The 22,500-nt window shown below is 37.8% G+C and overlaps 4 protein-coding genes, 2 non-coding genes and 2 pseudogenes across 6 annotated transcripts; 7 read left to right on the top strand and 1 right to left on the bottom strand.

The window, feature by feature from the left end:
- The first annotated feature begins 1,424 nt into the window (after positions 1–1,424).
- TRNAD-GUC (transfer RNA aspartic acid (anticodon GUC)) lies at positions 1,425–1,498 on the top strand. The gene has a single exon. It is a non-coding gene; the product is annotated as a tRNA-Asp (tRNA).
- Positions 1,499–4,630: 3,132 nt separating this feature from the next.
- TRNAC-GCA (transfer RNA cysteine (anticodon GCA)) lies at positions 4,631–4,700 on the bottom strand. Its single transcript has one exon. It is a non-coding gene; the product is annotated as a tRNA-Cys (tRNA).
- A 1,094-nt stretch (positions 4,701–5,794) lies between these two features.
- LOC126409381 (DNA-directed RNA polymerase subunit beta-like) lies at positions 5,795–9,159 on the top strand (annotated as a pseudogene).
- LOC126409385 (DNA-directed RNA polymerase subunit beta') lies at positions 9,159–12,103 on the top strand. Its single transcript, XM_050075403.1, has 2 exons — positions 9,159–9,615; positions 10,363–12,103. Exons 1-2 carry the CDS (start codon positions 9,165–9,167, stop codon positions 11,985–11,987), a joined length of 2,076 nt encoding a protein of 691 aa, XP_049931360.1. The 5' UTR covers positions 9,159–9,164; the 3' UTR covers positions 11,988–12,103.
- Positions 11,988–16,205, top strand: LOC126409380 (DNA-directed RNA polymerase subunit beta''-like). Its single transcript, XM_050075400.1, has one exon. The coding sequence runs from the start codon at positions 12,128–12,130 to the stop codon at positions 16,091–16,093; it is 3,966 nt and encodes a 1,321-aa protein (XP_049931357.1). The 5' UTR covers positions 11,988–12,127; the 3' UTR covers positions 16,094–16,205.
- Positions 16,206–16,340: 135 nt separating this feature from the next.
- LOC126409384 (30S ribosomal protein S2, chloroplastic) lies at positions 16,341–17,218 on the top strand. The gene has a single exon (XM_050075402.1). The coding sequence runs from the start codon at positions 16,508–16,510 to the stop codon at positions 17,216–17,218; it is 711 nt and encodes a 236-aa protein (XP_049931359.1). The 5' UTR covers positions 16,341–16,507.
- Positions 17,219–17,443: 225 nt separating this feature from the next.
- On the top strand, positions 17,444–18,203 carry LOC126409383 (ATP synthase subunit a, chloroplastic). Its single transcript, XM_050075401.1, has one exon. It carries the CDS (start codon positions 17,444–17,446, stop codon positions 18,188–18,190), a length of 747 nt encoding a protein of 248 aa, XP_049931358.1. The 3' UTR covers positions 18,191–18,203.
- A 3,277-nt stretch (positions 18,204–21,480) lies between these two features.
- LOC126409382 (ATP synthase subunit alpha, chloroplastic-like) lies at positions 21,481–22,494 on the top strand (annotated as a pseudogene).
- Positions 22,495–22,500: the final 6 nt, after the last annotated feature.

Genomic DNA, 22,500 nt, shown 5'->3' with positions numbered 1-22,500 from the left:
GTCTTCCTAATGCGGGACATCCTATTATCATAATGAATGAACAAGTGTTCAACCCCATAACTCATTATAACTTTGCCAGGCAGTTCCCTTTTTTATACCATCTCTACCGGATGCGGAAAAATGACCATTGCAGCTTCATGGAAAAGCCTTTATCGGATTTGAACCGATGACTTACGCCTTACCATGGCGTTACTCTACCGCTGAGTTAAAAGGGCCTGTTTAATTCACAAATTTAGCCAATCTACTGGATATACCTGTACAATTATATCTTGTACAATTATATCTTGTATATATTGTATATAATATATACAATATACATATACAGATGGGGGCTCATTCAGGAACAATGAATAGTTAATTCAATTAAATACATATATAAATACATATATGAAATGAATAGTAATATAACAGTCTATGTCTATTATATCTTAATGATGCGCGAATCAATGAGTGAAAATTAGAATGAATGGGTTTGACTTTTTCTGTCGGGCAAGACATCCCCTATACTCCATTATTTTGATTATGATTAGATTATATAATTCATCTTTGTTATATAAGAATTGTTATTGTTATATAAGAATATATAAATATATAATGTAATGAAAGGTTCCTGAATGAACAATAAAGAAATTTTCTTACATTAATATTATATGTATACGGAATCACAAAAGCACGAAAGGTTGTTCGTATCCTAGCATTCATTATATTGACATTGACAATTCCAAAAAACTACTCATACTATGAGTATAGTATGATGGCGATCGGGTGGGCGTGCCCCTATCGTCTAGCGGTTCAGGACATCTCTCTTTCAAGGAGGCAGCGGGGATTCGACTTCCCCTGGGGGTAGTAGGGTACGACGAAAGAAAAATTGACCATGAATTATCAATAAACCGACAATTGATTCTTCCTGGGTCGATGCCCGAGCGGTTAATGGGGACGGACTGTAAATTCGTTGGCGATATGTCTACGCTGGTTCAAATCCAGCTCGGCCCAAGAATTCACCGATCCTTGAGGATGATATAACCAATCCGTACTCCAAAAATACATGATGATATGGAGGAATAAAGAGTCAACTTGATTCTATTTGTTCCTCCATGTTCTGATGTTTCTAACAATCTGGATCTATGAATTATTTTGAATTATTTTCAGCCAATCCGAGAAATCAAATGAAAAGATGAAAAAGAAAAGAGCCTTTTTCATTGAAAGATGGATTGTCAGTCAATTTGGCAATAACCACAGGTTGCTTTGCTATTTATCCATCCATCTTCTCTTCTATCTATGTAGATATGTATATCAGTATATCCGTTACAGGCGTCGTATTTTTTTATATGATCTATCTATACGGTTATGGTTCGATGAAATAAAATCAAAATATAAAATCAAAATAAACAATAAATAATGTAAGCTGTACACCTCATTTTCTTGGGATTGTAGTTCAATTGGTCAGAGCACCGCCCTGTCAAGGCGGAAGCTGCGGGTTCGAGCCCCGTCAGTCCCGCACCGACCTGGGATCCTATGAATCGATTGATTCATCTCTCCGCCTTCTGCGAAGGGGAGGAGACAAGAGCAGTGTCTAATTCCAGGTGGAAGGATCCTGATTTCACATTTATCATCGGGCAAGGTAAGCTCAATTACTAATTGAATTGGGGACAATCTCTTTATCTCGCCCAAATTGCACGCTGGATTCTCGATTTATACGTCTGAATTAAGGAAAGGAAGGAGGATACGAATACTAATAAAAGATCAATCAAAGATCCTGTCTTTCTGTTCTGGGGGTGGAGAATAGAAAATAGAACGAATAATCTTTTTTTTTCATTTTTCTCTGTCTTTCAAGAAGATTAGGTCATCACAAAAACTTAGCTTAGAACTTAATTCGTTTCCAGTTCACTTCTACTGTTTGGATCTATGACGGATGGAATACTGGTCGAACCTCATTCATATGATATCATTCTATAAAGAATGAGGACGGCGGGTTATAGAAAGGAACGAAAGAGTAGAAAAATATGAGAAATTCAAAGGGATTCTTGGGTGGGGGTCAGGAATGCAATTTTTCGATTCAGTATGGATAAAAGATCTTCCTATGTTATACTATTCAATTCTCGACGATGAATTGATTTGATAGATCAGATATGTTATTCATGATATTAGAATCCGATTCAGTATTATCAGGATTTAATTAATCCCATTGAATTTCAAAATTATGGAGAAGGATTGATCATCTCTATGGGATTAGATCCGATTTCTTGCGAAGCAAAATAAAATGAAATTATGAGATTATGGAAGTAAATATACTCGCATTTATTGCTACTGCGCTGTTCATTCTAGTTCCTACTGCTTTTTTACTTATCATCTACGTAAAAACAGTCAGTCAAAATGATTAATTTGAATGAAACTTGAGTTAGTCTAATTTTATTAGTTTAGTTCTTTTAAAAATGATTCAATAAATGAAAGAAAGGGATGACAATTCCAAGTCTTAAATGAAATGAGCAGACTGGATTGAATCCTCGGTGTATGTATCCAATAGATGAGATAGTACGGTGGGGAGAACTATATGAACCTTTCTACCGTACTATCTATTGTATGAAGATATGGAATATGGAATTGATAGAGATCAATTTAAAATCAATCTACATACATACATGTGGATGCAAATCCATAAATTCATTATCACATATTATATATAATATATATATATAGATTCAAATAGCACTCCCATTCCATCTCTTCGCTCACCCATCCATTCGTTTTTATTTTGATGAATCCGAAAGAATCTAACGTTAATAACTGAATTGTACTAATTCATAGGTTTCTCTTTCATTAATCTTTCATTAAGTTAATAACTTTCATAATGATAATCAGTAATCAGGATAGATTTTTGTTTGATTAAATTAAGTAGTAGAACTAATTAATTTAACTATTGCGAAGAGTGGAGGAGTAGTATGTGCATATACAAAAGAAAGGCAAGTAATTTTTTTTAGAATTAAATTCCGAAGAAAAGAAAGAATTGTGAATTGGATGATCTGTACTAGACGATCCAAGGAGTTCTATGGTAAGTTATTCGTATCTGGAAAGGGTAGTAGACCTTTTTTTCATGCTTGAACCCTGATGGTGAGGCGATAAAGCATAAATCAAATGCCAGGAGTCTAAGGTAAGTATATGTGGATCACCGGGCGCTCTTCTTTTCTTATGCGTAGCCTCTCGTCGCCTACAGTATAAAGTTGTATCTACTCTACATAATAGCAGAACGACTCCCCTTTGAACAGTAAAGAGGGAAAGAAATCAAATAGGGATTGTTGCTCCTCATTGTAATATCCATAATGATGTTAATGTTATGCCATAATGATGTTAATGTTATGGTAAGAAAGAACGGGTTCATCAAAATGAAATGGAATATTTTGGAGGAATCAATTTGATTAGAAAAAATCAATTTTCTATCATTATCAGGGGAGTTGCTTTGATTTTCAAAATACGAACGCGGGAATAATTGAGATAGCGGATCCAAAGGTTAAATGAAAATGAAAGGTAATTAATTACTAAATTTCTGTGGAATTTTGAGATGGAAGATATGTTTATTTAAACATAAAACGATCTAATTATGAAATTAAACAATTGATACAAGCTGATTACTCAACTCAATTACACTCAATTAGTAGTACCCTTAGAGTCCACTTCTTCCCCATACTACGAGTGAAAGGGAAAACGTAAAAACTACCATTAAAGCAGCCCAAGCGAGACTTACTATATCCATGTGAATCATGCCCCCTATCTCGATGAATATGAAGGAATTGTTACATTATTGATCCCTAAAATAATAATAGGGGAATTGGGGGTGCAGAGTCAAAAAAAAGAGATTATGACTTAAAGCTATTGACAAACCGATCCAATGGATCCGCTTGTATTGTAACAAGTCTCTATTTCCTATATAGGATTGATTTGTGGTGAGGAAGAATTAAGCACAAGCGCAACAGATACACGTTACCCATTAGAAGTATCAAGGGGATGTTACTAGGGGAATGGAACATGTCGTAATAGTAAGATCTATTCTTTGTTTTGTTGCGTTTCATAGGGAAAATATATCTACATATATACCATCAAGATGGATAACTGTCTCTCCCTAAGCTAAACCTTACTATCTCTGTTTCTGTGAAACAATCGGTAGACACCCTATTACATTGCTACATTGCGGGGGTTACCACAGAAAAATTAAAAATTCTTTTTTTACTTTCTTCTATAGGGGCCAGTTAACCATTCACTATTGAATGACTGGCTGAGCACTGAAATCCTATCGCGAGTACGGCCTGTATACAAAGTATCTTCAGCCCTCTCCACAACCCCTAGGATTTCCCCCGTGGCGAATCTAAGCGAGATCTAATTCACGACTGAATCAGGAGACCCTACAGTGGGCATTGGTAGGGTATGGTAATTCGGAAAGATTGATAGTTATAGTCTTTCCTATAAGTTGGATCCTCGGAGCAAAGATTTACAGCCCTTCTTTCATAGAACCTGCGTATTTGAAGCGGATTCTGAAGATAAATAAAATAAAGTATCAACGGTCCTTTTCGTCCACCGGGCAAGAATCAGGCCAGTTATATCAGCGAAGCAGGATTCCGAGCCATTTGTTGTGTTGATCAGGCGACACCCGGATTTGAACTGGGAGAAAGGATTTGCAGTCCCCCGCCTTACCACTCGGCCATGCCGCCAAAAAAGAAATAATAAATGGGCGTAAATACTCTTTTTGGAGAGGGTTACTGAATCATTGGTTTTATTGGATTTGCATCTTCCAATTCTGTTTTCCTTATCCTATCCATCTTTTACCCAACTTACTCTTCCTCTAGTTGAGATCATTTTCTTAGATTTTCTTAGATCTATTGTATAGTATCTCAACATAAGACCTAAAAACTTCCCTTTTTATTGATTGCATTGAAATAAAAAGAAAATAAAGAATAAATTTCCAGTCACAGTCATTTAATACTTAATTGGAACCATTAACTATTTCACGAATGTGAATGTGAATTTACGAAAGGTTCTTTTGATCTCCAAATGCTTTACTTTAATGTAATAAGAAGAAAATCAATCCAATTCAATTCCAATTAATTATAATAACAACTATGTGTTTATGTAAACCCCAAACAGTAAGATAGCTTACACACCCTTATAGTCAATCATGATCCATTTGGAATAGAAATTCATGATATAGCACGAACGAAATATATATCCAAGTGTAACTGCAATAAAGTATGGGCTAGCGAGATTAGCTAGCTTCGCATTACTTCATCGATACAACTCCTCTTACGTACGTACTGCAATTGTATTCTACTAACAACTCAAATGAAATGGTCGAAATAGATCCTCCTTTGTGTGAATTATCTTTTGAACAACGGAATCAACGAGCTAAGTGCTAAAATAAAAGCCACCCGGATTTTTCTAATGTTCTGATTATTCTGTCTCTCTATCATTTATATAACATAGATATAGTAGATATAGAACAGATCAAATCCCGAATCAATCCATTTTTCTGGTACCTAACCAGATCTGATCATAATATCATAACATAATTGATAGATAAAAGGTAGAAGATATACAAAGAAATTGGATCAAATAGACCATTTGATATTCTCTAATAAGTAATAAGACTCCATAGGTATGGTATCCATAGGTATGGTATCCATAGGTATGGTATCAGTGGCAGAATCCAACTTGTTTCCATGAATGTTTTATCGAGTCATTTAGATTTGCATCTGTTGCTCGAATTTTAGTACAAAATTCTCCTTTCCCTCCGCCCATACATTCCATTTACATATAACATATATATGTATGTGTTTGGGGTTGAATAAAATTTCATGTGATTCAGTAAACGGAATATACATTCCATCATTGCTAGATCGATCTGTATCCGTACGGTTCGGTAAAGAGTGAGCCAATAATGGGATTTTTTCGAAAAACGGGAAACTAAAGATGCTCCGGGATGGTGGAGATGAGGGAATGTTTACAATACCTGGATTTAGTCAGATCCAATTTGAGGGATTTTGTAGGTTCATTGATCAGGGCTTGATGGAAGAACTTCATCAATTTCCCAAAAATTGAAGATACAGATCAAGAAATTGAATTTCAATTATTTGGGGAATCTTATCAATTGGTGGAACCTTTGATAAAAGAAAGAGATGCTGTGTATGAATCAATTACATATTCCTCTGAGTTATATGTACCGGCGGGGTTAATTTGGAGAACCGGTAGAAATATGCAAGAACAAACCGTATTGCTTGGAAACATTCCTCTAATGAATCCTTGGGAACCTCTATAGTAAATGGAATTTACAGAATTGTCATCAATCAAATATTGCAAAGTCCCGGTATTTATACAGTACAGGATTGGATCATAACGGATTTCTGTCTATACTGGCACCATAATATCAGATGGGGAGGAAGATCAGATTAGAGATTGATAGAAAGAAAGGATATGGGCCCGTGTAAGCAGGAAACAAAAATTTCTATTCTAGTTCTATCATCAGCTATGGGTTAAGTCTAGAGAAATTCTAGACAATGTTTGCTACCCTGAAATTTTCTTGTTTTCCCAACGAGAAGGAGAAAAAAAAGATTGGTTCAAAGGAGAATGCCATTTAGAGTTTTATCAAAAATTTGCTTGTGTAGGCGGTGATCCGGTGTTTTCTGAGTCCTTATGTAAAGAATTACAAAAGAAATTTTTTCAACAAAGATGTGAATTAGGAAGGATTGGCCGACGAAATATGAACCAGAGACTGAATCTTGATATACCCCAGAACATACGTTTTTGTTACCACGAGATGTATTGGCTGCTGCCGATCATTTGATCGGAATGAAATTTGGAATGGGTACACTCGACGATATGAATCACTTGAAAAATAAACGTATTCGTTCTGTAGCGGATCTGTTACAGGATCAATTCGGATTGGCTTTGGTTCGCTTGGAAAATGTGGTTCGGGGAACTATATGTGGAGCAATTCGGCATAAATTAATACCGACTCCTCGTAATTTGGTAACTTCAACTCCATTAACAACAACTTATGAATCATTTTTCGGCCTACACCCTTTATCTCAAGTCTTGGATCGAACTAATCCATTGACACAAATAGTTCATGGGCGAAAATCGAGTTATTTGGGTCCTGGGGGATTGACAGGACGAACTGCTAGTTTTCGTATACGAGATATCCATCCTAGTCACTATGGGCGTATTTGCCCAATTGATACGTCCGAGGGAATCAATGTTGGACTTATTGGGTCCTTAGCTATTCATGCAAGGGTTGGTGATTGGGGGTCTATAGAGACCCCATTTTATGAAATATCTGAGAGATCAAAAGAAGAACAGATGGTTTATTTATCCCCGAGTAGAGATGAATACTATATGGTGGCGGCGGGAAATTCTTTGGCGTTGACTCGGGGTATTCAGGAAGAAGAAGTTGGTCCAGCTCGATACCGTCAAGAATTCTTGACTATTGCATGGGAACAGATTCATCTTCGAAATATTTATCCCTTCCAATATTTTTCTATTGGAGCTTCTCTCATTCCTTTTATCGAGCATAATGATGCGAATCGGGCTTTAATGAGTTCTAATATGCAGCGTCAAGCAGTTCCGCTTTCTCAGTCCGAAAAGTGTATTGTTGGAACCGGCTTGGAACGCCAAGCGGCTCTCGATTCAGGGGGTTCGGCTATAGCCGAACGCGAGGGAAAGATCATTTATACCGATGCTGAAAAGATCGTTTTATCAGGTAATGGGGACACTATAAGCATTCCGTTGGTTATGTATCAGCGTTCCAACAAGAATACTTGGATGCATCAAAAACCTCAGGTTCATCGGGGTAAATGCCTGAAAAAGGGGCAAATTTTGGCGGATGGTGCGGCTACGGTTGGTGGCGAACTCGCTTTGGGGAAAAATGTATCAGTAGCTTATATGCCATGGGAGGGTTACAATTCTGAAGATGCCGTACTCATTAGTGAACGTCTAGTCTATGACGATATTTATACTTCTTTTCATATCCGGAAATATGAAATTCAGACTCATGTGACAAGCCAAGGACCTGAAAGAATCACTAATGAAATACCTCATTTAGAGCCTTATTTACTCCGCAATTTAGACAGAAATGGAATTGTGATGCTGGGATCTTGGGTAGAAACTGGTGATGTTTTAGTAGGTAAATTAACGCCTCAGACAGCGAAAGAATCATCCTATGCTCCAGAAGATAGATTATTACGAGCCATACTTGGCATTCAGGTATCCACTGCAAAAGAAACTTGTCTAAAGTTGCCTATAGGCGGAAGAGGTCGAGTTATTGATGTCAGGTGGGGCCAGAAAAAGGGGGGTTCCATTTATAATCCAGAAATGATTCGTGTATATATCTCACAGAAACGTAAAATCAAAGTGGGCGATAAAGTAGCTGGAAGACATGGGAATAAAGGTATCATTTCAAAAATTTTGCCTAGACAGGATATGCCTTATTTGCAAGATGGAACACCTGTTGATATGGTATTCAATCCATTAGGAGTACCTTCGCGAATGAATGTGGGACAGATGTTTGAATGCTCGCTCGGGTTAGCGGGAGACCTGCTGGGCAGACATTATAGAATAACACCCTTTGATGAGAGATACGAGCAAGAGGCTTCGAGAAAACTAGTGTTTTCTGAATTATATGAAGCCAGTAAGCAAACAGCAAATCCATGGGTATTTGAACCCGAGTATCCTGGAAAGAGCAGAATATTTGATGGAAGAACAGGAGATCCTTTTGAACAACCTGTTATAATAGGAAAGTCCTATATGTTAAAATTAATTCATCAAGTTGATGATAAAATCCACGGACGTTCCAGTGGTCATTATGCACTTGTTACACAACAACCCCTTAGGGGAAGGGCTAAGCAAGGTGGACAACGAGTAGGAGAAATGGAAGTTTGGGCTCTAGAGGGATTTGGTGTTGCTCATATTTTACAAGAGATGCTCACTTATAAATCCGATCATATTAGAGCTCGTCAGGAAGTACTTGGTACCACGATCGTTGGGGGAACAATACCTAATCCTGAGGGTGCGCCAGAATCCTTTCGATTGCTCGTTCGCGAACTACGATCTTTATCTCTGGAACTGAATCATTTCCTTGTATCTGAGAAAAACTTCCAGATGAATAGGAAGGAAGTTTGATCGGAATGAATCATAATTTTTCTTCTATGATCGATCAGTATAAACATCAACAACTTCGAATTGGATTAGTTTCTCCTAAACAAATACGTGCTTGGGCCAACAAAATCCTACCGAATGGAGAGATAGTTGGAGAGGTGACAAAACCCTATACTTTTCATTACAAAACCAATAAACCGGAAAAAGATGGGTTGTTTTGTGAAAGAATTTTTGGACCTATAAAAAGTGGAATTTGTGCTTGTGGAAATTATCGAGTGATCGGGGGTGAAAAAGAAGAACCGAAATTTTGCGAACAATGCGGAGTCGAATCTGTTGATTCTCGGATCCGAAGATATCAAATGGGATACATCAAACTAGCATGCCCGGTGACTCATGTGTGGTATTTGAAACGTCTTCCTAGTTATATCGCGAATCTTTCAGATAAACCTCTTAAGGAATTAGAAGGCCTGGTATACTGCGATGTGTGATTTGATCGAAATTACGATTTTACAGATTCAGAATGAAAAACTGTCATCCTATTTAATCCGATTGGGATGCCTCTAGCTCTGACATGTCTATTGGTAAGAATAACATGAAGCTCAGAATTTTGGGTGTGGGTGTATTCAATACCTCCAAATGAAAGAGGAATTAATCCATGGTCGACTCCCTAAGAGAGTAATAGGGAATTGCTAGTTGTACCTCGTTAAACTTTTTTCATGTTCTTTCGTGGATCTAGCCATTAGATTCCTTTTAGAATTCTAAATTTATAAAAAAAATTCTGTTAAGCAATTAGAAATGAAATATGATGGCACGGTTACAGGAGTCTATCCATCGCATATATGCTTCAAGGAAGAACATGGCATAATCGTCGAGGTAAAGTAGGGACCTAAAGGATCGAACGGAACGATATATAGACAAGTAAATCCTTTGTGAGTTTCAATGTATTCCTTAAGGGGATTCATCATTCGAAGGGAAGTAGACTACTCAATAATTTCACATTTATGTTGTAATTGAATGACTAATTGAGGAAGTAAAGGGAAGAATGAAATCAAATCAATGAGGGTTGGTCCTCACTGGGAACTTGAGTAAGGAGTAGATCCTTGTGGGGTTTTCTAGAGCAAAATTTGGAAGTTCCCCTTATTTGGTATAACTACTTAAGCCGGATGAGAGGAAACCTTCACGTCCGATTTTTAGGGGGGGGGGAAGATCCTATAGGAACCTATCCCAATTTTTCTTTTGCTAGGCCCATAGCTAAAAAACCTACTTTCTTACGATTACGAGGTTCATTCGAATATGAAATCCAATCCCGGAAATACAGTATCCCACTTTTTTTTACTACCCAAGGCTTCGATACATTTAGAAATCGAGAAATATCTACCGGAGCTACTGCTATCAGAGAACAATTAGCCGATCTGGATTTGCGAATTATTATAGATCGTTCATTGGTGGAATGGAAGGAATTGGGAGAAGAAGGATCAACCGGGAATGACTGGGAAGATAGAAAAATTGGGAGGAGAAAAGATTTTTTGGTTAGACGCATGGAATTGGCTAAGCATTTTCTTCGAACAAATGTAGAACCAGAATGGATGGTTTTGTCCCTATTACCAGTTCTTCCTCCCGAGTTGAGGCCAATCATTCAGATTGATGGGGGTAAATCAATGAGTTCAGATATTAATGAACTTTATAGAAGAGTTATCTATCGGAACAATACTCTTACCGATCTATTAACAACAAGTAGATCTACGCCGGGGGAATTAGTAATGTGTCAGGAAAAATTGGTACAAGAAGCTGTAGATACACTTCTTGATAATGGGATCCGCGGACAACCAATGAGGGACGGTCACAATAAAGTTTACAAGTCGTTTTCAGATGTAATTGAAGGCAAAGAGGGAAGATTTCGCGAGACTCTACTTGGTAAACGGGTCGATTATTCGGGTCGTTCCGTCATTGTGGTAGGCCCTTCGCTTTCACTGCATCAATGTGGATTACCTCGAGAAATAGCAATAGAGCTTTTTCAGACATTTGTAATTCGTGGTCTAATCAGACAACATCTTGCTTCCAACATAGGACTTGCTAAAAGTAAAATTCGGGAAAAAGAACCCATTGTATGGGAAATACTTCAAGAAGTTATGCAGGGGCATCCTGTATTGCTAAATAGAGCACCCACTTTGCATAGATTAGGCATACAGGCGTTCCAACCTATTTTAGTGGAGGGACGAGCTATTTGTTTACATCCATTGGTTTGTAAGGGATTCAATGCGGACTTCGATGGAGATCAAATGGCTGTTCATGTACCTTTATCTTTGGAAGCTCAAGCAGAAGCTCGTTTACTTATGTTTTCTCATACGAATCTCTTGTCTCCAGCCATTGGGGATCCCATTTCCGTACCCACTCAAGATATGCTTATGGGGCTCTATGTATTAACGATGGGGAATCGTAGAGGTATTTGTGCAAATAGGTATAATCCATGTAACCCCAGAAACTACCAAAATGAAAGAATTGATCATAGTAATTATGAGTATAGGAAAGGGAAAGAACCCTATTTTTGTAGTTCCTACGATGCACTTGGGGCTTATCGGCAGAAAGGGATCGATTTATATAGTACTTTATGGCTACGGTGGCGACTAGATCAACGTGTCATTGCCTCAATAAATAGAGAAGTTCCCATCGAAGTTCAATATGAATCTTTGGGCACTTATCATGAGATTTATGATCACTATCGAGTAGTAAGAAGTGTAAAAAAAGGAATGCTTTGTATATACATTCGAACTACTGTTGGCCATATTTCCTTTTATCGAGAAATAGAAGAAGCCGTACAGGGGTTTTGTCGGTCCTATTCATATGGTACCTGATATGTGATATCTCTCGGAATCTAGTTCGGTCTGGTTCAACTAGTATCATAATTCCTGAATTTGTAAGTGAATCAAGATCGAGGAAAGGAAGTCTTAGTATCACTGACTCAAACCCATTGTCGAATCCTACTCATCAGAATATGGAGGTACTTATGGCAGAACGGGCCGATCTGGTCTTTCACAATAAAGTGATAGATGGAACTGCCATGAAACGGCTTATTAGCAGATTAATAGATCATTTCGGAATAGCCTATACATCACACATTCTGGATCAAGTAAAAACTCTGGGTTTTCAGCAAGCCACCGCTACATCCATTTCATTAGGAATTGATGATCTTTTAACAACACCTTCTAAGAGATGGTTAGTCCAAGATGCTGAACAACAAAGTTTGATTTTGGAAAAGCACCATCATTATGGGAATGTACATGCGGTAGAAAAATTACGTCAATCAATCGAGATATGGTATGCCACAAGTGAATATTTGAGACAAGAAATGAATCTTAATTTTAAGATGACTGATCCTTCAAATCCAGTTCATATAATGTCCTATTCTGGAGCTAGAGGAAATGCATCTCAGGTCCACCAATTAGTAGGTATGAGAGGATTAATGTCAGATCCCCAAGGACAAATGATTGATTTACCCATTCAAAGCAATTTACGCGAAGGACTTTCTTTAACGGAATATACAATTTCCTGCTACGGAGCCCGCAAAGGAGTTGTGGATACTGCTGTACGAACGTCAGACGCTGGATACCTCACGCGTAGACTTGTTGAAGTAGTTCAACATATTGTTGTACGTAGAACGGATTGTGGAAGTACCCGAGGTATTTCCGTGAGTCTTCGAAAGGGGATGACGGAAAGAATTTTGATCCAAACGCTAATAGGTCGCGTATTAGCAAACGATGTATATCTAGGTCTACGATGCATTGCTACCAGAAATCAAGATATTGGGATTGGGCTTGTCAATCGATTCATGACCTCTCGGGCGCAGCCAATATATATTCGAACTCCCTTCACTTGCCGAAGTGCATCTTGGATCTGTCGATTATGCTATGGTCGGAGTCCCACTCATGGTGACCTGGTTGAATTGGGAGAAGCAGTAGGTATTATTGCGGGTCAATCCATTGGAGAACCAGGGACTCAACTAACATTAAGAACTTTTCATACCGGTGGAGTATTCACAGGTGGTACTGCGGAACATGTACGAGCTCCTTCTAATGGAAAAATCAAATTCAATGAGGATTTGGTTCATCCCACACGCACACGTCATGGACATCCTGCCTTTCTCTGCTATGTAGACCTATATGTGACTATTGAGAGTCAGGATATTATACATAGTGTGAATATTCCACCAAAAAGTTTTCTTTTGGTTCAAAATGATCAATATGTGGAATCAGAACAAGTGATTGCTGAGATTCGTGCTGGAACATCCACTTTCCATTTTAAAGAGAGGGTTCGAAAACATATTTATTCTGACTCAGAGGGAGAAATGCATTGGAGTACCGGTGTGTACCATGCACCTGAATATACACACGGTAATGTTCATTTCTTACCCAAAACAAGTCATTTATGGATCTTATCGGGGGGTCCGTGCAAATCCAGTCTAGTGCCTTTTTCACTCCACAAGGATCAAGATCAAATGAATGTTCAATCTCTTTCTGTCCAAGAGAGATCCATTTCTGACTTCTCGGTGAATAATAATCGAGTGAGACACAAATTGTTTGGCTCGGATCCCCTGGCGAGAAAAGGGCGAAGGATTTCTGATTATGCAGCAGGATCTGAGCGAGTCATATCCAAAGGTGATGGGGATTTCATATATCCCGCCATTCTCCAAGAGAATTCTTATTTATTGGCGAAGAGGCGAAGAAATAGATTCATCATACCATTCCAATATGATCCGGAACGGGAGAAGGAATTAACGCCTCATTCTAGTACTAGTATCACGGTTGAAATACCCGCAAATGGTATTTTACGTAGAAATAGTATTCTTGCTTATTTCGACGATCCACGATACAGAAGAAGCAGTTCGGGAATTACCAAATATGGCATCATAGAGGTCGATTCAATCGTCAAAAAAGAGGGTCTGATTGAGTATCGAAGACCAAAAGAATCTAGACCGAAATACCAAATGAAAGTAGATCGATTTTTTGTCATTCCCGAAGAAGTCCATATCTTGCCCGGGTCTTCATCCATAATGGTACGGAACAATAGTATCATTGGAGTAGATACACGAATTACGTTTAATACAAGAAGCCAAATAGGTGGATTGGTCCGAATAGAAAAAAAAAAAAAAAAGATTGAACTGAAAATCTTTTCTGGAGGTATCCATTTTCCTGGAGAAACAGATAAGATATCCCGACACATTGGGATCTTGATACCACCAGGAGCAAGAAAAAAAATGGATAAGGGATCAAAGGGGAAAAATTGGGAAGGGAAAAATTGGGTCTATGTCCAACGGATCACACCTATCAAGAAAAAATATTTTGTTTCAGTACGACCCGTAGTGACATATGAAATAGCTGATGGGATAAATCTAGTAACGCTTTTCCCTGGGGATATGTTACAGGAAAAGGATAATTTGCGACTCCAAGTTGTCAATTATATCCTTTATGGGGATGGCAAACCAATTCGAGGAATTTCCCATACAAGTATTCAATTGGTTCGTACTTGTTTAGTATTGAATTTGGACCAAGACAGAAAAGGTTCTATAGAAAAGGTTCAGGCTTCTTCTGCTGAAGTAAGGGCAAATGATCTGATTCGATATTTCATAAGAATTGAATTGGTGAAGTCTCCTATTTTGTATACCGGAAAGAGGAATGATAGACCAGGTTCAGTGATTCCTGATACTGGGTCATATTGCGCCAATACCAATCTTTTTTCTTCCAAGGTTAAAATTCAATCACTTAGTCAACATCAAGGAACCGTTCGTACATTTCTTAATAGAAATAAAGAAGGCCAATCTCTTATAGTTTTTTCATCATCTAATTGTTCTCGCATCAATGTTTCGAAATATCACAATGTGACCAAAGAATCAATTAAAGAAAAAGAGGATACCCCGATTCCAATTCTTAATTTGTTGGGTCCCTTAGGTACTGTACCTAAAATTCATAATTTTTCCCCATCTTATCATTCAATAACTCATAATGAGATCTTGTTAAATAAATATTTAATACTGGATAATAATAATCCAAAACAGACTTTCCAACTACTTAAGTATTATTTAGTGGACGAAAACGGGAGAATCTCTAATGCAAATCCATGCAGTGACATCATTTTTAATCTATTCGGTTCGTGCTTTCTCCCTCACGATTATTGTGAGGAGACATCCACAACCAGAATAATGAGCCTCGGACAGTTTATTTGTGAAAATGTATGTCTATCCAAACACGGAACACGCATAAAATCTGGTCAAGTTATAATGGTTTATCTTGACTCTTTCATAATAAGATCAGCTAAACCCTATTTGGCGACCCGAGGAGCAACCGTTCATGGTGATTATGGAGAAATCTTTTACGAAGGAGATACATTAGTTACATTTATATATGAAAAATCGAGATCTGGTGATATAACTCACGGCCTTCCAAAGGTTGAACAAGTGTTAGAAGTTCGTTCGATTGATTCAATATCGATGAACCTAGAAAAAAGGGTTGAAGGTTGGAACGAACATATAACAGGAATTCTTGGAATTCCTTGGGGATTCCTGATTGGTGCTGAACTCACCATAGCGCAAAGTCGTATTTCTTTGGTTAATAAGATCCAAAAGGTTTATCGATCCCAGGGGGTACAGATTCATAATAAGCATATAGAGATTATTGTACGACAAATAACATCAAAAGTGTTGGTTTCAGAAGATGGAATGTCTAATGTTTTTTCACCCGGGGAACTAATCGGATTGTTGCGAGCAGAACGAGCAGGTCGTGCTTTGGAAGAGGCTATTTGTTACCGAGCCGTCTTATTGGGAATAACGAGAGCATCTCTGAATACTCAAAGTTTCATATCAGAAGCTAGTTTTCAGGAAACCGCTCGAGTTTTAGCAAAAGCCGCTCTCCGGGGTCGTATTGATTGGTTGAAAGGTCTGAAAGAGAATGTTGTTCTGGGGGGATGATACCCGTTGGTACCGGATTCAAACGATTCGTTCACCGTTCAAGGGAATACAACAACATTCCTTTGGAAATACAAAAGAAGAATTTTTTCGGGGGGAAATGAGAGATATTCTGTTCCACCACAGAGAATTATTTTGTTCTTGCATCCCAAAGCCAAAGAGTTTCCATAATACATCAGAACAACCATTCTATGCTATGGGATCTAATCCAATCGTTCATAAGAGCGGATTCATTATTAGCTAAGCTAATATAATGGTCATTTGTTAATAAAGAGAATATCGAAACCAAGGGTAAAGGAATTCATAATGAAGCTTGGACCGTGTATCAACGGTTAACCCGCGGTAGAAGGTTCCATTGGAACAATTATTTATTTCAGGGTACCTCGTCTCTTTTTTTTAGAGGAAGTGTGGGGATAAATGACAAGAAGATATTGGAACATCCATTTGGAAGAGATGATGGAAGCGGGGGTTCATTTTGGTCATGGTACTAGGAAATGGAATCCTAGAATGGCACCTTACATCTCTGCAAAGCGTAAAGGTATTCATATTACAAATCTTACGAGAACTGCTCGTTTTTTATCAGAAGCCTGTGATTTAGTTTTTGACGCAGCAAGTAGAGGAAAACACTTCCTAATAGTTGGTACGAAAGATAAGGCAGCTGATTCGGTAGCATCAGCTGCAATAAGGGCTCGGTGTCATTATGTCAATAAAAAATGGCTCGGTGGTATGTCAACGAATTGGTCCACTACGGAAACGAGGCTTCAGAAGTTCAGGGACTTGAGAGTGAGAGCCGAGATGGGGCAACTCAGTCGTCTCCCGAAACGGGATGCAGCAATATTGAAGAGACAATTATCTCACTTTCAAACATATCTGGGCGGTATCAAATATATGACGGGGTTACCCGATATTGTAATCATCATTGATCAGCAAGAAGAATATACGGCCCTTCGAGAATGCGTCACTTTGGGTATTCCAACTATTTGTTTAATCGATACAAATTGTGATCCAGATCTCGCAGATATTCCGATTCCAGCCAACGATGACGCTATAGCTTCCATCCGATTGATTCTTAACAAATTAGTATCCGCAATTTGTCAGGGACGTTCTAGCTATATAAGAAGTCGTTGATTAATAATAAGATAAGTCAATTACTTCGCTTCGGGAAACCCAGAGATTCATTGAATCGGTTATTCTTACTATTCCTGAATGTGAAAAAGGAGATTTTCATTGCCGGGGATATATTACGTGATTAATTCATTAATTAATATCTGAAATATATGGTTAAGTTAAATTAGTATAAATGGTTGAATCAAAATAATTCCTTCTTAAGTTCCATTTCTGTCAGAGGGTAATATGAATGTTCTACCATGTTCCATCAACGCACTAAAGGGGTTATACGAGATATCCGGCGTGGAAGTAGGCCAACATTTCTATTGGCAAATAGGGGGTTTCCAAGTGCATGCCCAAGTACTTATAACTTCCTGGGTCGTAATTGCTATCTTATTAGGTTCAGCCGCTATAGCCGTTCGGAATCCACAAACTATCCCGACCGACGGTCAGAATTTTTTCGAATATGTTCTTGAATTCATTCGAGACGTGAGCAAAACTCAAATTGGAGAAGAAGAATATGGTCCTTGGGTTCCTTTTATTGGAACTCTGTTCCTATTTATTTTTGTTTCTAACTGGTCAGGTGCTCTTTTACCTTGGAGAATCATACAGTTACCTCATGGGGAGTTAGCTGCACCCACGAATGATATAAATACTACTGTTGCTTTAGCTTTACCCACGTCAGTGGCATATTTCTATGCAGGCCTTACTAAAAAGGGATTGGGTTATTTCGGTAAATATATTCAACCAACTCCAATACTTTTACCAATTAATGTCTTAGAAGATTTCACAAAACCTTTATCACTTAGTTTTCGACTTTTCGGGAATATATTGGCCGATGAATTAGTAGTTGTTGTTCTTGTTTCTTTAGTACCTTTAGTGATTCCTATACCTGTGATGTTCCTCGGATTATTCACAAGCGGTATTCAAGCTCTCATTTTTGCAACCTTAGCCGCGGCTTATATAGGTGAATCCATGGAAGGTCATCATTGAGTACAAATAAGAAATAAGAAAATAATGCTTTGTTTGAATTTCAAAGTTCAAACAGTCGCTTTTTCTTTTTTCATTTCAATCAATTCAAAATTAAGCCCATGAATCTTATTCCAATAAATAATTCATGGGTAGCTCAAGATACCCGCTTGAGGAAATGATTGATATATCAATCTATATTTATGATATGTATGATATAGAGTAGGAACAGATATATATGTACGATATTAATATTTATTATATTACGTATTACACTACGGAATTGTAAAAAAAAGGGGGAGATTCCCAATTTTTCCTAAGATCCCCCTTTTTTCCTATTCATGTCATACATCGCCTTTATTTGCCCAGTCAATTACGAAGATTCATAATTTGGATAATAAATAATTGTTATCCGTTTGGGACGCGCGACGAAACAACAAGAACTATGTTCTGCGGAACCGTTGCTATTTCATTCCATTCTATTCAACAATTGACCAAAATTGGAATTAAGAGGAGTTGGATCAATCAATCAAATCTTGATATGGGATGATTCGCTTTGATGAATCTCTTCGTTTGTATCCATGTGAGATAATGACAAAGACAAGAAAGAGTTCACGAATCAGATGAAAAATTCAGTAGGTTAGGTGGGCCGAGCTACATTACATATTATATGTGAACTCCGGTGTATGCTTAGAAGGATGATTCCAGGGTCCGATCCGATTCAATAGAAATAAGATGGCGATGGTTTACATTATGGAAGAAAACATGTATATGTGATAGTAGATATTCATATATATGGACTACCCATCTATATTATTTCATTCCCCATCAACTTTCTATTATATAGATATAGATTCCACTTTAATAGATATAGATTCCACTTTATTTATATGGATTACGATATATAAGCTCTTCCCTTTTTCGTCTGTGACTTTATTGTATATGTGGATTGAATATGAAGTTAAGCCTATGAATGCATATAGAGAAGATGAAGGAGGGAGGAATTGAAAGAGTGGGTTCGGAACAAAGAAATAGAAGAACTAATATGGATTTTCAAAGACTTGGATAGTGAATAAAAACGAGATATTGAAGTAGTTCTGATGATTCAGTAATATCAAATATCATCACATCACTTCTTAACTCAAATTGGGTTCGGAGTTCTTAGTTTAGTTGTATGGATCTTAGTGATGGAATATGAAATAATAAGTAATGTAACTAATTAATATATAATATAAATATATAACATTAATAATAACATTAATTATATATAAGAATTCATTGGTTTATTTGATTATATCATTAACCATTTCTTCATTTTTTGTTGTGAGGAGCTTACCATGAATCCCCTAATTTCTGCTGCTTCCGTTATTGCTGCTGGATTGGCCGTAGGACTTGCTTCTATTGGACCCGGAGTCGGTCAAGGTACTGCTGCGGGCCAAGCCGTAGAAGGTATTGCTAGACAACCAGAAGCAGAGGGTAAAATACGAGGTACTTTATTGCTTAGTCTGGCTTTTATGGAAGCTTTAACAATTTACGGGCTGGTCGTGGCATTAGCACTTTTATTTGCTAATCCCTTTGTGTAATCCTAGAAACGTGAAAATGTGAAAAATACGTACTTCTTTTCTTGCTTTGGCCCTGCCACTTCGCTTCTTCAAATTATATCAACTCAACACTTCACTCCTACAATCACTTCTTCCTTGATCCAATACTCCGGGGAAGTACTGATTTGAGGAATTAGTGGATCCGCTTCCGCTCGCTTTCTTCTTTCCCGCCCTTAGTCCAATGAATGAGCATTTTCCCTTTTTTATTTATTTTAGGAGGGTATGTCGCAATTGACACGAGACTTGGGACTTCATAAGTGTCTTATCGGGGATCTAAATAAGGAGTGAAGTGATACAAAAAAGGAAATCTTTTTTTATTTTGTTAGTCCTATTCCTATCCATAAGATAAGAGGAGAGCATATGAAAAATCTAACCGATTCTTTCGTTTTTTTGGGTCACTGGCCATCCGCCGGGAGTTTCGGGTTTAATACCGATATTTTAGCAACAAATCTAATAAATCTAAGTGTAGTGCTTGGTGTATTGATCTTTTTTGGAAAGGGAGTGTGTGCGAGTTGTGTATTTCAAGAATAGGCTGGAACCAACCAGCTGCACTTTATATTTTGCTATTGTAATCTAATAATAGAGAAAGGTGCACGATCTCAACGAATTACTTCTGAATAAATCAATAAGTCCTATGTAAGAACCATAGCATTTCGTGACTCGTTGGTAAATTGGATTCTCTATTAACCAATAATGTGAGACCATTTAGTTAACATGGTTAAAGCTGAACTGTTTGAAGTCTAAGCACAACACGGTACTCTTTCTACCACTGCGTTAGTACAAGATAAGATGGTTTCAAAATGCATAAATCATTTTGTTGGGAATTTATTTGATATAGAACACTCATATCAATAAAATGATTTGAACCATTGACTGGAAAAACGGGTACCTCGCCCCTTCCTTTTTATCTAATGCTGAATCGACGACCTATGTGTATAAAATGAGAAAGAATTCTTTTGGATGTGAAGAAATAAAAGAAACGACTTTGCTGACAATTACAAGTTTTTTTGGTCTGGTCAGAAGAGCCCTCCAGAGATCCTGGGTTTTCTTGTATCAGTTTTTATATCCTGGAATACGAACAGAGAAGAGAGGGTAGGCTCATTAAGAAAGAGATATGGGAATGCCCCATAAGTATAAGTAATTTAATTGAGCGTGAGAGCCAAATGAATCGAAAGATTCATGTTCGGTTCGGGAAGAGATCGTGGAAGTTGTGGAATTGATGGGGAGATAATCTACTTTCATTAAGTGATTTATTAGATAATCGAAAGCAGAGGATTTTGAGTACTATTCGCAATTCAGAAGAACTATGCGGAGGAGCCGTTGAGCAGCTTGAAAAAGCACGGGCTCGCTTACAGAAAGTGGAAAGGGAAGCGGAAGAGTTTCGAGTGAATGGATACTCTGAGATAGAACAAGAAAAGATAAATTTGATTAATGCCGCTTATCAGAATTTGGAACAATTAGAAAATTACAAAAACGAAAGCATTCATTTCGAACAACAAAGAGCGATTAATCAGGTCCAACAACGAGTTTTCCAACAAGCCTTACAAGGGGCTCTAGGAACTCTGAATAATTGTTTGAACGGCGAGTTACATTTACGCACCATCGGTGCTAATATTGGCATACTTGGGGCCATGAAAGAAATAACCGATTAGTCCTTCTACTATAGGATAGGTATTATTTTTCTCCTTTTTTGCTTCCTAGAAAGAATTAAGAGATACTAATGGTAACCATTCGAGCCGAAGAAATTAGTAATATTATCCGCGAACGGATTGAGCAATATAATAGAGAAGTAAAGATTGTGAACACTGGTACCGTACTTCAAGTGGGCGACGGCATTGCTCGTATTCATGGTCTTGATGAAGTAATGGCAGGTGAATTAGTAGAGTTTGAAGAGGGTACGATAGGTATTGCTCTGAATTTGGAATCCAATAATGTTGGCGTTGTATTAATGGGTGACGGTTTGATGATACAAGAGGGTAGTTCCGTGAAAGCAACAGGACGAATTGCTCAGATACCGGTGAGTGAGGCTTATTTGGGTCGTGTTATAAATGCCCTAGCTAAACCTATTGATGGGAGGGGTGAAATTTTAGCTTCTGAATATCGGTTAATTGAGTCTCCCGCTCCAGGTATTATTTCGAGACGTTCCGTATATGAGCCTCTTCAAACGGGGCTTATTGCTATTGATTCGATGATCCCTATAGGACGCGGTCAGCGAGAATTAATTATTGGGGACAGACAGACCGGTAAAACAGCAGTAGCTACAGATACTATTCTCAATCAAAAAGGTCAAAATGTAATATGCGTTTATGTAGCTATTGGTCAAAAAGCATCTTCCGTGGCTCAGGTAGTGACTACTTTCCAGGAACGGGGAGCAATGGAATACACCATTGTGGTAGCGGAAACAGCGGATTCGCCTGCTACATTACAATACCTCGCTCCTTATACAGGAGCCGCTCTGGCTGAATATTTTATGTACCGTCAACGACATACCTTAATAATTTATGATGATCTCTCCAAACAAGCACAATCTTATCGCCAAATGTCCCTTCTATTAAGAAGACCACCTGGTCGCGAAGCTTATCCAGGAGACGTTTTTTATTTGCATTCCCGCCTTTTGGAAAGAGCCGCTAAACTAAGTTCTCGTTTAGGCGAAGGAAGTATGACTGCTTTACCAATAGTTGAGACTCAATCTGGGGACGTTTCGCTTATATTCCCACTAATGTCATTTCCATT

The sequence above is a fragment of the Nymphaea colorata genome, unplaced genomic scaffold, assembly GCF_008831285.2.
Source record: "Nymphaea colorata isolate Beijing-Zhang1983 unplaced genomic scaffold, ASM883128v2 scaffold0153, whole genome shotgun sequence".
NCBI classification, from domain to species: Eukaryota; Viridiplantae; Streptophyta; class Magnoliopsida; order Nymphaeales; family Nymphaeaceae; genus Nymphaea; species Nymphaea colorata.
This window is presented reverse-complemented; position numbering and strand designations above follow the sequence as displayed.

Excerpts from the sequence above, each read along its gene's own strand:
- LOC126409385 (XM_050075403.1), top strand. The coding sequence starts at position 9,165 with ATGAATCATAATTTTTCTTCTATGATCGATCAGTATAAACATCAACAA. Across the intron at positions 9,616-10,362 it reads AGAAGGCCTGGTATACTGCG|ATTTTTCTTTTGCTAGGCCC; the intron begins ATGTGTGATTTG and ends GAACCTATCCCA.
- LOC126409380 (XM_050075400.1), top strand. The coding sequence starts at position 12,128 with ATGGAGGTACTTATGGCAGAACGGGCCGATCTGGTCTTTCACAATAAA.
- LOC126409384 (XM_050075402.1), top strand. The coding sequence starts at position 16,508 with ATGACAAGAAGATATTGGAACATCCATTTGGAAGAGATGATGGAAGCG.
- LOC126409383 (XM_050075401.1), top strand. The coding sequence starts at position 17,444 with ATGAATGTTCTACCATGTTCCATCAACGCACTAAAGGGGTTATACGAG.